The following is a 14,006-nucleotide window of genomic DNA, read 5'->3' on the forward strand; positions in this document are numbered from 1 at the left end:
ATCCACGATTAATGGAACTAATAAACGCGCATGCATAGCGTTGCTTCCTTTGAGTTCTGTGAGAACCTATGCACACATCTTCAGACAGCCCGCATCCTGCATCCTGCAGCCCGCCCACCCCACCCCACACACACACAAGCAAAGCCTTTTACAATACAGCGGTGCTTTGAAAACAACAGTGAGGGAAAAATGAGATTTATCTCGGCACCGCGCATCAATCAACCCAAGCCTGACAGTTTCCACTCTGGCACAACAAAAGAAGAGGAGAGAAAAACGACAGGAACTCACTGCATCGGCGAAAGTGCCAAAATAATTGTGTGTCTAAGGAGTTTTAGCTATAGGCAGGAGGAGGCGAGAGAGGGGGAATCTGTGGGGCTTAAGATTCACTTCCAATACAATTATTTTAGGGTGCAAAATAAAAGCAGCCTCCTGTTAAGTTTTTTTTTTTTGAAGCGAGGGTCATTTGGTGGTAAATGAATTGGGCGCGTTATTGTGTTGTGACATTTTATCTATGAAAACCCTTGGATTAACCAGGTTCTAAGGTGCAATGAAAAAAACACTCCGAACTATGGATGACCTTTAGAAGGGGATGCAAACAGCAGCAGAGCCTTGATTATATGGAGTTTGATAAAAGACCTTTGGCATTTAATGCCAGATCATAGCCAGATGGATTCACACTAACAGGGAAGAGCATCATCCAGGCATAACATTAGCCTCATTTGTATTGCCATCAACTATTAGAATAGAATAGAATAGAATCTTAATTTGTCATTGGGTTAAATACAAAGTATTTACACAACGAAATTAAGGTGCAGATCTTGTTCAGTGCTTTTTCTTTAAATAAATAAATAGAATACAGTAAGAAATATTAATAAATATATAACAACAATAACAACAATAACCCCAATAACCCCTCCCCCTGCCTTCCACTTAAGGCACATTAAAGTGTCTTACACCCTCCTCTCCCTCCCAGACAACAACGCCTTCTGCCCACATATCTAAAAAGCAGCAGGTCCAGGAAGGTAAGCAAGATGAGGAATGTCCAGAGGTAGTGGTGATCGTTTATGTGGTTGTCTATGTATTGCATAGGGGTTATTTTTGTTTAGCGTACGTATGGCCCAGGGGAAGAAGCTGTTGGTTAGTCTGGTGGTGCGTGATTTCATTGAACTAACGCCTGCCAGAGGGAAGCAGATCGAACAGGTGGTGAGCAGGGTGCGCAGCGTCTTTTAGAATGGCACTGGTCCTGTTTCGGCAGCGGGAGCTGGCCAGCTCTTCCAGGGAGGGCAGTGGGCATATTAAGTGGTTCTTTTAATAAGATCTCCGACATGAATAGGCAGTGGCAGGCATGTCAAATGCCCACAAACGTCCCCGTCACGCGCATACTCCATAAAAAGTCTTTAGCGGGGAGCATAAACAGTGTGAACGAATAAGAGTCCTTTCATACACTAAAATGTCATCTCCTCACAGGACAGACCAGCAGTAAGATTTGGAATGGTGATGACGGTGTAAAAAAAAAAAGAAGAAAAACCAACGAAAGCACTAGACTAAATCTGCATTCCAAGAAATTACAGATGGAGGATTTGGGCAACTTGAAACAGATTGACCTCTTACAGAGACCTCCTCGCATCGCAAATCCTGACAGCGGTTGTTGGACCTCCTGAACCACCCCAAGCAAAATGACAGATGAGGACATCCGTCTGCCTTAAATTTCTTTCCCGGAGCCAGCGTGTTTTTTAAACCATTAAGATTATGTAGATTAAGTAACGCAAGAATACATTTCCAGATATTCTACGTTGCGGTCCCTGCTAATAGAGTTTCTGCCGAATGACAAATAAAATTAAAATAATCCTGTGGAATTATTTACGGAAGCCTGCAGGGAAAGATGGATTGGATGATTTGATGGACTAATTACGCAGCCATCTTGAGAGAACACTCATCTCGTCATGATGAGGAAATGAAAGAATTGACTCGTAATCACGAGCGTCGATGGAAAATCACAGGACTATTTTGTGACGAACGTAGAGACTGATGACAGCGTATGTGTATCCTGAAGACTGTCAGCATGGTGGCCGTCACAACTAGGGATCGACCGATATATCGGTCGGCCGATATTATCGGCCGATATTCGCGTTTTTTACGTGTATCGGTATCGGCCGATACGCGGCTGATTTTCGCCGATTATTATTATTTTTTTTTAATACTTGTTCTACCTCACCTGTTTTTAATATTTGTTAAATATTGTTCATCTACTTGTTCTTACTTGTTCTACCTCACCTGTTTTTACTATTTGTTAAATATTGTTCATCTACTTGTTCTTACTTGTTCTACTTCACCTGTTTTTACTATTTGTTAAATATTGTTTTTTATATTGAAGTTCAATAAATGTTTCTTTAAAAAAATAAAAAATAAAAAATCGGCTCAAGAAAATCGGTATAGGCGTATCGGCGTATCGGCTAAGGCTGATGAAAAAATATCGGTATCGGTATCGGCCCTAAAAAAATCGGTATCGGTCGATCCCTAGTCACAACCACTGTTTATTAGGCTTTAGCACTTGATAAGAGTAAATTCAAGTAAACCAAGCCTTAGAGGAGGGGGCTGACACAACCCGTTTAATCCTGCATACGGCAACTGATCATTGATCAACTGCAATCTAATTTTAGCTGCGCTGGTTGGTAGTGTCACTAATTCACTGGTTTGTGTAGCTATATGATTGCTTGGATCAACTCACCCTTTTCAAAGATCTCCTTCAGCACACCCCTCTTGATCAACTCATCCCTGCTTTGCCTCATTGACATCTTCCTCTCCAGAGCTGTGGAGGGAAACAAAACAATATCAAATTAAGAATACAAGTCACGTGCATTTGGATTACAGACGTTTTTGAAAAGGCAGTAAGGATATTCATGTTGCGTCGGCTATTCATTGTATCCCAGGGTTCCAAGTGGCTCACAGGAAAAACTGGACAGCCATCTAACAAACTGACGACTCCTCCAAAATTAGGTTTAAACTGCATTAATAAGAAATAAGAGTAACAAGAGAATAAATGTTAAAAAAGGTTTCCCAATGGTATCGGCATGCTACACTGCACTGCGTACGACTAGGAAGTCCGTGCCCAGTCTTTTGTGAGGAACCAGCAGATAAGCCAAACACAGGATCGGAAAACCCCTACAATGAATGCAGGCGGTGCGGCAGCATGTCCGTAATTATAGAAACGTATAATTGAAATAATAAAACAAAAAACACCCCTGCAAAAGGAGCCAATTAGGAAGGGGAGACAGGGACGATGGGGAACCACACTGCGCCAGAACCAGCCTCCAGGCACTGTGGCCACTGTGTGAAGAGGACAGATCTCAGGGCCGGGCCGCGCTGCCACCTCTTTACAGGCGTAGCAGCCAGGAGCTCCACCCTGGGTCCGGCCGCATCACCTCACTGGTGGCCGGGGGATTTATGTGCAACCCACCGGCTTGACCTCTCCGGTCCCCTTGCTTTTAGTGGCCCACAGGGCTGCGACCGGCCATGTTATTTATTTTCACTGGTCGATGACGCAAATCAATTATATATTTTCTGATTTATCACCGCGTCTATAAAAAGGCGTTGTAAATAAATGTAGAAAAATGATGCCATGGATTTGCTGGGTTTGTGGCGAAGCAGCCACAGAGAACTAAAGTCCTCTTTTTCGAAACAATGTTAAACAGACAAGTAGCAGAATCTAGTGAAATACCTGCATTTTTGCTGGCAATAAATATTTGCCTTTTTTTGGAAAACTAAAACAAATGATTAGTCCCATCTTTTTACATACATTTCTTCAATAAATCCAGGGGATTTAAAATAACTAATCCACACTTGAATAGTTGTAAACCGTATCAACGTTCGTAAAGGCCAAAGTGGGGATAAGCCACCGTCTGTCAGTACGCTCCATTAAAAACTGCTCTAGGATACCATTGGTTCAGCATCCCCTGAATCGCAACAGCAAGGCGCTTTCCATCAGTGAAATAGTTTGGGAGGAGGAGAGGACGGGGGAGGGGGGGGGGGGGGGGTCTGGGTTTTGACAAGAACAAAAAATACTACCCGATGCGGAACACCGAGTCCCGTCGCATGAAGTGCAAGCGTCGACGTAAGAAGAACTGCAATTAAGACAATTCAAGTCATTTGTTTAAAGTGCTGCTGACAAGCAGGCTGCATGGATTTTACAAAGAACCTAATTTGTCAGAGTGAAAGTAAATAGGTAGTGGAGGTGCTGAGTTTTTTTCCTCGTCGTTGCCAGGAAACATGAGCATCCCGAGACACATTCAAGTCAGGAAGTCAAAGGGCTGGCCGGTCCACTTCTCCACCCCTGTGTTTATTGAAGAGTATCCAATTAAAAGTGGGCTTTGATAAAAAAAAAAAATTAATCAACCATTAATGTGAGAGGTCAACTGTTAGCCTTTTTTATTTTACAAGATCCGTTTTGAGAAAGACCAATCCGTCTCGTCTTGAGAAGAACTCGTGATGGTGTCTGGTACAACATTAGACTTCCATTGGCCTCAATCGTTCGCTTGATTTGAACTCAAAACAAAATCCCCTTGTCCTAAATTAGAACAGCACAGATCAATGCAGCTTTTAATAGCTGTACAGATATTGAGCTAATCGACTCTGGCGGGAGGCTTATTCAAAAGTCCATTCTTCTCATGCTCAACTCCTTTTGTGTCATTGGATAACAAGTGAAGTTCAACACAATTACAATTTGAAAGGAGGACCTCCCTGGCGAGTATGGATTAGGTTGCAGCCTTTAAAGTTAAGTCATCCCCCTCCCTCAAGTCTATGCCAAAACCCATGCAAAGCACCAATTCGGATTTCAAGCCAAAAAGCAGAGGAAAAGGCAGCAGCAAAAACATGTTCAAAGATTAAATTCCAAGTGCATGCAAAATCGAGACGCAGGAAGGAATTACTTTTAAGGTTTATGACATAACCGCTGTGCAATTGAATTTGCACAGTTCAATTATTTAATATTTGGTAACCCTGTTCATAGAACAACAGTCAAGTGTGATGATCTTTACAATCAACATTTTACACACACACACACACACACACACACACACACACACACACACACACACACACACACACACACACACACACACACACACACACACACACACACACACACACACACACACACACACACACACACACACACACACACACACACAACGTGCCAAGTCTCATAGCTCATCTTTCCAGCATGAAACCAGCCTACTGAGAACGCCAGGGATCAGTCTAATTTAGGACAGACTGTGTTGACACAGAGTGTCGCGACCAGTATGGCCCGAGTCACTTCCTGGTCCAGCAGCTCCTGCTCTGCACAGAGATGAGAGGTCTGGATCTTCTGTTCATCTGGGAGAGACCCTAGCTGACAGCATATTAAATCAAGACTGGTTGAATGCAGACTGTATTGACTTGAGGAGGCTGTGTGTGTAGCTTATAAAAGAAATATATTCCACTGCGAAATGACCCAGATAGGCCGAACACACTAGCTGCCCAGGGGCTTGGTATCTGAAAGTGGAGGCTTTTAGAAAGGCAATTTAGTCAGCCTTAGCCTAGCAGAAGACACATTCAATCTTTCATGCGGCCTTATATCAGCAAGCGGCTCCCGACGCAATTCCTCACATTACGATATGGATCCAATAAGGAGGACTGTGACACGCATCGTGGAAACACTCAGTCGGTTGCTCTGACACCCGTCACACCAATGTCACCATTATTCGAAATTTGCCTTAAACACCAAACTCTGCTTGCACACTGGCAGCACCCACAAACTACCGGCTAGTAGTTTCATAGGATAGTTTCATGGGATGGTTTCATGGGATGATGCATGTTAGAGCTGCAACAGCGTCACTTTTTACACTGCATCCATCACTTTTGCCCAAAGCTTTGATTTTTCCTCCCAACACCAAAATTGATTTCTAGTGCACAAACCCCAAATCAACCACGGGCTGATTGAAACCCAGACTGAGGCACGAGTCCCACAGTTGGACAAAAGGGAGGGTTGCAGCACCTAAACGCTAATACTTTGGAAGTTGGACATTGCAGGCTAAAGGCATGACATATCAAAAAAGCCTGAATAAAAATAAATAGATGCAGTGAGATCATCAACACCACCATGTGCGTCTCGCAAGTCAAACCGCTCCCGCCGTCCCTCCCCCCTTCCCAACACCAAATGAAAAATAAATATAATAATCATTATAATAATAATACCGTGTCCCTGCCTTCGGAGCTCTGCATGTGCTCATGATCACGGCACATCGTCTGGGCCTCCGCTGTGTTCACACAGTCCAATTACCTGAGATAACATCTGCAGGCCCAGCGGCCAAGGAGCGTGCTGCCAGAGCAGGAAGTATGGAAAAACAACAACTGCAGACGCGAAGATCCGACCACAGCGGCCTCCGCCATGTTGTTGGCCCTTAAACAGGACGCATCACTTCATCACCGTGTGCACCTGCTTAACATCTCTAGTAGGGCTGGGTATTGCCAGGTACCTCACAATTCAATTAGATTCTTTAGGTGTTCATTCGATTCGATATCGATTTAATATTGATCCATTTGCTTCGATATCGATTCAATAATACGTGCAGATGACAAAAATACCTAAATATTATTTAGAATTAACCATTTCAAAATGAATTAACCATTTCATTGTGCTTTAACTAGCAAAAAGTGAATACACTATTGTATAGTATTGTTCCTGAACTAAACTTGCAGCATAAAAGTAATAATCATAACATGGACAAATGTAAAAGGGCATGTACATTTAGGCATACTCGCTTCTAGATTACAATGACCGCGTATTAGGGATGCAAACAATTAATCGATTATCGATTAATTGTCGATAAGAGATTACTTGATTAAAATAAATTACTTGCAATTAATCGCATTTTTAACCCGTAATTCCCCAACCGTCCACGTGAGGGCGCGCTTGACGCCAGACGTACTTGACGCACACGCGGGAACACAAGCGGGAACACAAGCGGGAACACAAGCGAAGCAGGACAAGACAAACGAAAAGCGGGACACTGACACGATGAAGAGGGCAAAACGGAGTGCAGTATGGAGCCACTTTAAGTTGGTTAATGACGACAAAGACGCCAAATGCACAATATGTGGAAGTATTTTAAAGTACCTCAACTAAACGACTTCGTTGAATTACCACCTAAATGTGTCACATTCAGAAGGAAATTCAGCTTCTCAGAAGAATTGCCGCTTATCAATTAAAGGGACTCTTACCTTTGTTGCATTTTTACACTTTTTTTGGATAAGGTTAAATTGGTATTAATAAGGTAATAACACTCTAATATGCAAGACAGACCCACCAGGAGTAAAAACAAACAATTATTTTACTCTCATAATATTTAGTGAAAACTTCAACCAATAAAATTCTTCGGACCAAATGACCTTATTGGCCGACAGACCTGTCTGTTTGCTGCATGGATATATAAGGTTTTCCGTCTGCTTCTTGTGGCGCATTCGGGCCCGCGTCATCAAGGCGCGTCCTCAACTAGAGGGTTTGTTTTGATTCCACGGCAGACAGTAGCGAGTAGCGACCGTAGCGACTGACGATGGCAGACCAAAGTGGTCCACGGCGTACTGAAACTGCACCATTCAGTCCGATTAGGGGACTCATCTCGGACTCGGACTCAGAGTTACCCTCCCCTGGAGCCTCAGGAAGACCTCCAGACTGTTGGCCACCAACTGCACCATTCAGTCCGACAAGGGGACCCGATTCGGCCTCAGAAGCCAAGTGGTCCCGCTCCCCTGGATGATTCTCAGGACCTCCAGACCGTTGGCAACCAACCGCACCACTCAGTCCGATTAGGGGACCCGTTTCGGACTCAGACACGAAGTTGTCCCGCTACTCTGGAGCTCCAGGAAGACCTCCAGACCGTTGGCAACCAACCGCCACACTCAGTCCGATTACGGGACCCATTTCGGACTCGGACGCGACGTTGTCCCGCTACTCTGGAGCTCCAGGAAGACCTCCAGACCGTTGGCAACCAACCGCCACACTCAGTCTGATTACGGGACCCATTTCGGGCTCAGACGCGACGTTGTCCCGCTAATCTGGAGCTCCAGGATGGTAGATATTATATGACCCCTGGGAGTCTAAACATAATCCATGGGAGTCTAGAACTTTTGTACTGTAGCGACCCTGGGACAGTTAAATACTTTGTGTGTTATGTTTTACATTATATTTCGTTGTCCGTTATGCCAGTTGTTCTATGTGCATGTAATGTTCTTCTTGTCAATCAGCGTGGGGGCGAATCATTAGGTCAGCTGGGGGAGGGCCTTGGAAGAACAGGAGGGTGGGGGCCTGCACGCGAGTGAGACCGTGTTGGGGGTTGCCGGGGTAACCGGGGTTTGTTTTGTGTCGGTTTTCTGCCGTTGGTTGCAATGTTACGGGTTTCAGTGACCTGGTTTTGGTTCATTAAAACTACCTTCAACTACTAATGACTCAACATCATTATGTCACCGGCGAGGTTGTTACAGTACTCAGTACAGTAAAAATAACGCTTAGTTTTGTACTCTAAAAAATAACGCTTAGGGGGTGGGGCATTGGAGGAAGGCGGGATGATTTGAATGTGCTGTAATTCTCAAATGCAACAAAGGTGAGAGTCCCTTTAATCGATCATCGATCGATAAGATGAAACAACTATCGATTAATGAATTACTCGATCATTTGCATCCCTACCGCGTATGCTTTTTTTTTTCTTTTCTTATGGAAATAATCGATTTCAAAAAAGTTCTGAATCTAAATTGAATCGAGAACAAATAAATTGCAGTGCATTGATGAATCGATATTTTTACCCAGCCATAATGTCTAGGAGGAACACTGAACTATTTGAACGTGCTGATTACTTTATTAAACTATGCCAACAGTATTAGGAGACTCGAATGGGGCCAACAAGATGCAAATACAGTCGAATAGAACCATGCGTTAACTAGGCTGATGCATTTGCAACTTCAGCCATTACCATAAACAGGCTGCATACGTATCCCAATCAAAAGGGGCAAAAGTGCAATAGCCTGTGCACTGTTCCGCTGAGAAACCCTGGATCAATACTGATGCATGGGGACAGCCATGGCTGACAATGCATCACCCAGTGGAGATAAGCAGCACTCATCCCCCGCTGAAGGGATCTGCATCACAACAATACGCTTTTGACTGGCGACAAAACGCAGCTCGGAACGCACAGGCTCTGAGGCCCGTTGTTTACAGTGCACCCAGCCCTGGAGAAATGCTACGAACACACAAACCCCGTGCATCACACATTCTGGGGTGGGGGTGTACGGGGTTCTGCTGCGGTATAAGAGGATTTCAGAAAGAAAAAAATGAAAAAAAATGAAAAAAAGATTTGACCAACGATAAGAGGGAACCCTCGTGGGTTGGAGGCAAAACAAACAGGATGGGATGAGAGAGAGGGAGAGATCACTGGCCTACTGCAGGGGAAAACAAGGTTTTCAGAACAAAAGCAGGGTTTATTGTCTGTTGCAGTGCTGCAGATGACGGTAAACCAATGATGAGACTACCCTTTCATGCACACTTTGTCAGACCCCTAGGGGAACGGTTTGAAGTGTGCGCAAAGGACACTGTCCAGGGGAGGAAAAAAATAATACAAAAACATAAAATGTATTCAAAGAGTGAGCCCCCTTGACTTACCCAAAATACCAGCATCAGCATTTTTGGCTCTAAAAATACACCTTAGCCAGGAGGGAATGCATCCCAAAAACAACTTTGAATATAATGAAATCGATGGAGACTGCATGCAGTGCTTGAGGTAGGAGATGGAAAGCGCAGCCAATGACCAAAGCATCGGGCCACATGCAGTTTTACCGCCAATGATAATGCCTATTCCCCTTCACTTTGCTTGCTCTTGAGGGGAAGCAGTGTCCGGCGAAGGCGGTCTGAATCTAAAACCCATTTTCACTTGTGCACCTGCTCCCCAGCAGGTGAGCCACACACTGCCAGATCACCAGCCAGGCGAAAGAAATGAAGGCACGGCCACAACTTAAAGGGACCGCGTCCTTCACCATGCCCTCCTTGGACCGGACCGCAGCATTAACAACAGAGATATTAACGACAGCATTGTCAAACATTGTTTATATTTTCATTATTCGATGATAAACCTCTCTAGACCCGGATGCAGGGACATCCTGACCGGCCGATTGGAAACGCATACAACCTTTCCTTCAAATAAGGACGCAATGCATGGACACAACCCCATGCAGCCTCACCCAACAGGTGTCCCATGTGACCCAACCATGGCCTCAGAAATGTATGTAAATCTGCATCGCCACTGGAACGGAATGACACAGGAAAACAAACATTTACCCATACCTATATGTATGTACGTGCATGCATGCGTCCGTACGTATGTACTTAAGTGTATGTACCTGTGTGTAATGTACGTAAATGCAATGTAAATGCGCGTTTGTGTGCCAACACATGTAGTTTACACTAGGGCCCGACCGATATTGATTTTTGAGTGCCGATGCCGATGCCGATTATTTTCAGAGAAAAATTACGATTACGATTTAATCTGCCGATTAAAAAAAAAAATAAAAAAAAAAAAAAAAAAATAACATAAAATGTAGTTTTTGATACCTTAAATATACTTTAAACACTTTTGACGAATATGTGAATTGAATGCAGAACCTTTGAGTGTTTTAGAATACATTTACAGTCAAAAATGAGTGTAATGTAAAATGTAAAATAAATAACTAACTCCCAATGTGCTGCGCTCGTGAGCAGTGACTAACACGTGCGTGCTGAGCAGTATGGTCTCACCGTTAGAGTCTACAGTATAACAAATTAACATGGCCTGGGACCTAAAGAAAAACAGGCACAACATGCTCAAACAACGCGTCTTGTGTACATTGGTGAGGTGAGCGCGCAGCTGCCTGAGCGAGCGTGCTTTCATGTTGTACGGTAAAATTCAATCTCCTCTTTTTTACTCCAGCTAAAGTTGTTAGTTAGCAAGGCGAGTAGGAGCGCAATCTGCAGGATACTAATCGCAATAACATTTATAAAAAAAATAAATAAAAAAATAATAAAAAAAAATCGGTTGTAATCGGCGTCTTTTTGGCCGAAGCCGATTATTTTCAAAAAGGCTATAATCGGCCGATTAAATCGGTCGGGCCCTAGTTTACACATTTCCTCCCCTTAGCCCCCCCCCCACACTTTACAACCTCACATTGGGGCAAACAAGGAGTTCTCATACCGGCAGAGGTCTGCTTGAACTTCTCACTCTTCTTCTTCCTCCACTTCCAGGGCTTCAGCAGCCGCCCCAGCGTGGCGAACTTGCTTCGGCGTCGGATGGGAGGACTGTGGGCGCCGGGAACCAGCGACTCTGAGCGCATGGCCGCCAGCCTCTCCACTTCCTCGGCTGTCGGGAAGACGACACCGAACACAGAAAGGGCGAGTTAGGGGACGAGGGACTACAGTAAGTGGGAAGTTAGTGTGTACAACAGTGCGGGCGACGGGCGTGTGTACCGCACACGCTCTGTGGGGAAATACATAAACGGGAAAAACAGGCCCCAAGTATCAGACGGCATTATGCATGACTTGCTCCGAGTCAAAACAGTAAACAGTCGGAGGGCAGACGACACTGATTGGCTTGTGAGAAAACCTAACCGGCGGGACATGAGTTTCACTGAGGATGTGTATTGTTTTTCCCTTGCTTGCATTCTTTAAATAGCATCAAACGCCATACTAGTTGAAGTTAACAGACAAACCGTTGAGTGAAAGGGGAATGAAGTCATTGCGACTTGATTGGAAAGGCTGTAAACAATGTGCATTCACATAAACAGAATCCACATACAGCGATCCACCGCAACACAGTGTGCTCCCGTGGTGGGAGAGGGGGGGGGGGGGGGGGGGCGGTTGGCAGATAGAAGCTTGATTAGCAAATGAGATCAAATGAACTAAACAGTGTTTGTTGATGAACAATCAATGAAGGCATTTAAAGGGAGTCGTTGGTACCAAAGAGCAGACAAAAAGTGAGCAGGTTCATCACAGACACATTCTTATAGACAACAGCAGCCGATGGTAATCAGTAAATTGCTACATTAGGCATGCCATTCCATCCCGCTTTATTAGCTCCAAAGTAATATAAAATATGAAATGAAAAAAAATGGTTACACTGGGATAGAGTTTACAGTACATAACAGACCTCCGTTCTCTTTGCCTTGTGGGTCAAAGTGAGATGGAGGCTGAAGACGATGGATGGAGATTTAAAGGCTGGCCTCGTTGACAATGTGTGATGCGACAAACAGTAGGCTACATTAACTGAAACACATTAGTAGGACATTAGAAGATGTCAACACAGATGAAAGGCAGCCAGAAGATACAGCCATCTTTAAATATCACCAGCATCAGTCTCCCGTCAGACCAATGACTACCAAACACATGTGAGCTAATGTGTTGTACCCAGAGACGACGGAAACGTCAAAGAGAAAGTCCTCAACCTAAATACCTTGGACCTTGTACAAAAAAACTCCAGCTTATTGAAACAGTTGTATCAATTGATTAGAGATCCCAAAGAGAGGAATGCAACACTATTAAACACCAACTGGGAAATCACTCTGAATGGTCATGGATATTAATTTCTCTGATCAATATTTTTACATAATTAGCCAAGAGGCTAAACCAACAATTGAATGCCCAGTATAGCAGCAGGTAATAATGGTGAAATGTCAAATTATCTCGAAAGACCAAATGGCATCCGTTGGAAGATTTAGTTTGTAAATAAGATGGATATATTAAAACAAATAGCCTTCTTATTTCCTTCAAGGTATAAAAACTGACTGTAGCATTCAAACTATAAAATATCAGTGTCCCTTTTTAACCCATGCTTGCATCGTTCCACTTTGCCTACAGTTGAAGGCACTCATTCTCATCAACTGTCTTTATCCCCTAACACCTGTTGGTTGACCAACAAAATGGCTGTTGACAATGTTGTGACAATATAGTGAGATGCTGGAAAATGTTGGCTTCTAGCAGTTTCCTGCATATGGTATGAACATGTCATAGTAACTTGTGATATAAGAAAACAACCCAAAACATAACAATGCATATTAATTCAGAAAGGAATTATTTTTTTCCCTTAAAAATGAAAGAAATAAAATAAAATAAAATGGATTCCAACCAAAACAAACCTAGGTTTCTGGTCTATTTTGGGTTGTACATCTGTTCGAAATCCATGTATTTGTTATTAATTTTATGTCTGAACCGATACACGTCAACACAGGTAGCCTAGAGATGATGAGAAGAGCCCAACACAACCAGAATACATAAGGCACGTCATTTAGTTACACAAATCCACGAAGGGGTTTATAGTGACATGAACCACACCGATCTAGGTGACACACGTGTGAATGAATTAAAAATAAGATAAGCCTAATAGCATCCCACCTAGCGCCTAGCCTACTCACCGTCCAGAGTATCGTTTCCACGGCTGCAGTTGCTGCAAATGTGTTTGATCTCTTTCCCGATCTGACAATGGATGGTGAATGGCATGTTGTTGTTGTGTTGCTGGTGCTTGCTTTGGCCCTTCTTGTTGCCAAGAGACATCATTTTGACAAGGTTAAACGTTTTCTTCTTGGATTTCTCCACCGCCACGGGCGTGTTTGCTCCACACGCCGTGCTAAACCAGGTCCCGTGCATGATGGTGGGCGCAGGATCCACCGTAGGGTAATTGGCCGTCTTAAACATGGAGACGCGAGATGACAAAAAAGAAAATAACGAGCTGCGCTAAATAGCCGGCGAAGTGGTACTAATATAAAGATCCATCGTTGTACGTCTACGTAAGGAATCAGAAGCCCTTTCCACAGATGCTAATTTGTTGGATCTTTTCAGCTCTACTCCTCCAGAGATTCCGATGCGACTATACATACGGCAGCCTACTTCGATGCGCTTGCCAAAGTCAACCGATGCACAAGAAGACTGAACAGGAGCAGCACATTCTCGACGAGCTAAT

The 14,006-nt window shown here is 43.9% G+C and overlaps 1 protein-coding gene across 5 annotated transcripts in view; it reads right to left on the reverse strand.

The window, feature by feature from the left end:
- LOC132462778 (phosphatase and actin regulator 1-like) overlaps positions 1–14,006 on the reverse strand; it is a 42,767-nt gene that overhangs the window by 13,744 nt on the left and 15,017 nt on the right. For 3 of the 5 annotated variants that reach the window (XM_060058515.1, XM_060058516.1, XM_060058514.1), the window contains exons 1-3: positions 13,462–14,006; positions 11,250–11,414; positions 2,729–2,809 (exon numbers count right to left, since the gene is read on the reverse strand). The exon at positions 13,462–14,006 is cut by the window's right edge. In XM_060058515.1, coding sequence (XP_059914498.1) covers positions 2,729–2,809; positions 11,250–11,414; positions 13,462–13,741 — 526 coding nt within the window. In that variant the 5' untranslated portion in view covers positions 13,742–14,006. The remainder of the gene's footprint in view (positions 1–2,728; positions 2,810–11,249; positions 11,415–13,461) is intronic. The other 2 variants (XM_060058518.1, XM_060058517.1) reach the window with 1 other exon arrangement.

The sequence above is a fragment of the Gadus macrocephalus genome, chromosome 8 (assembly GCF_031168955.1).
Source record: "Gadus macrocephalus chromosome 8, ASM3116895v1".
NCBI classification, from domain to species: Eukaryota; Metazoa; Chordata; class Actinopteri; order Gadiformes; family Gadidae; genus Gadus; species Gadus macrocephalus.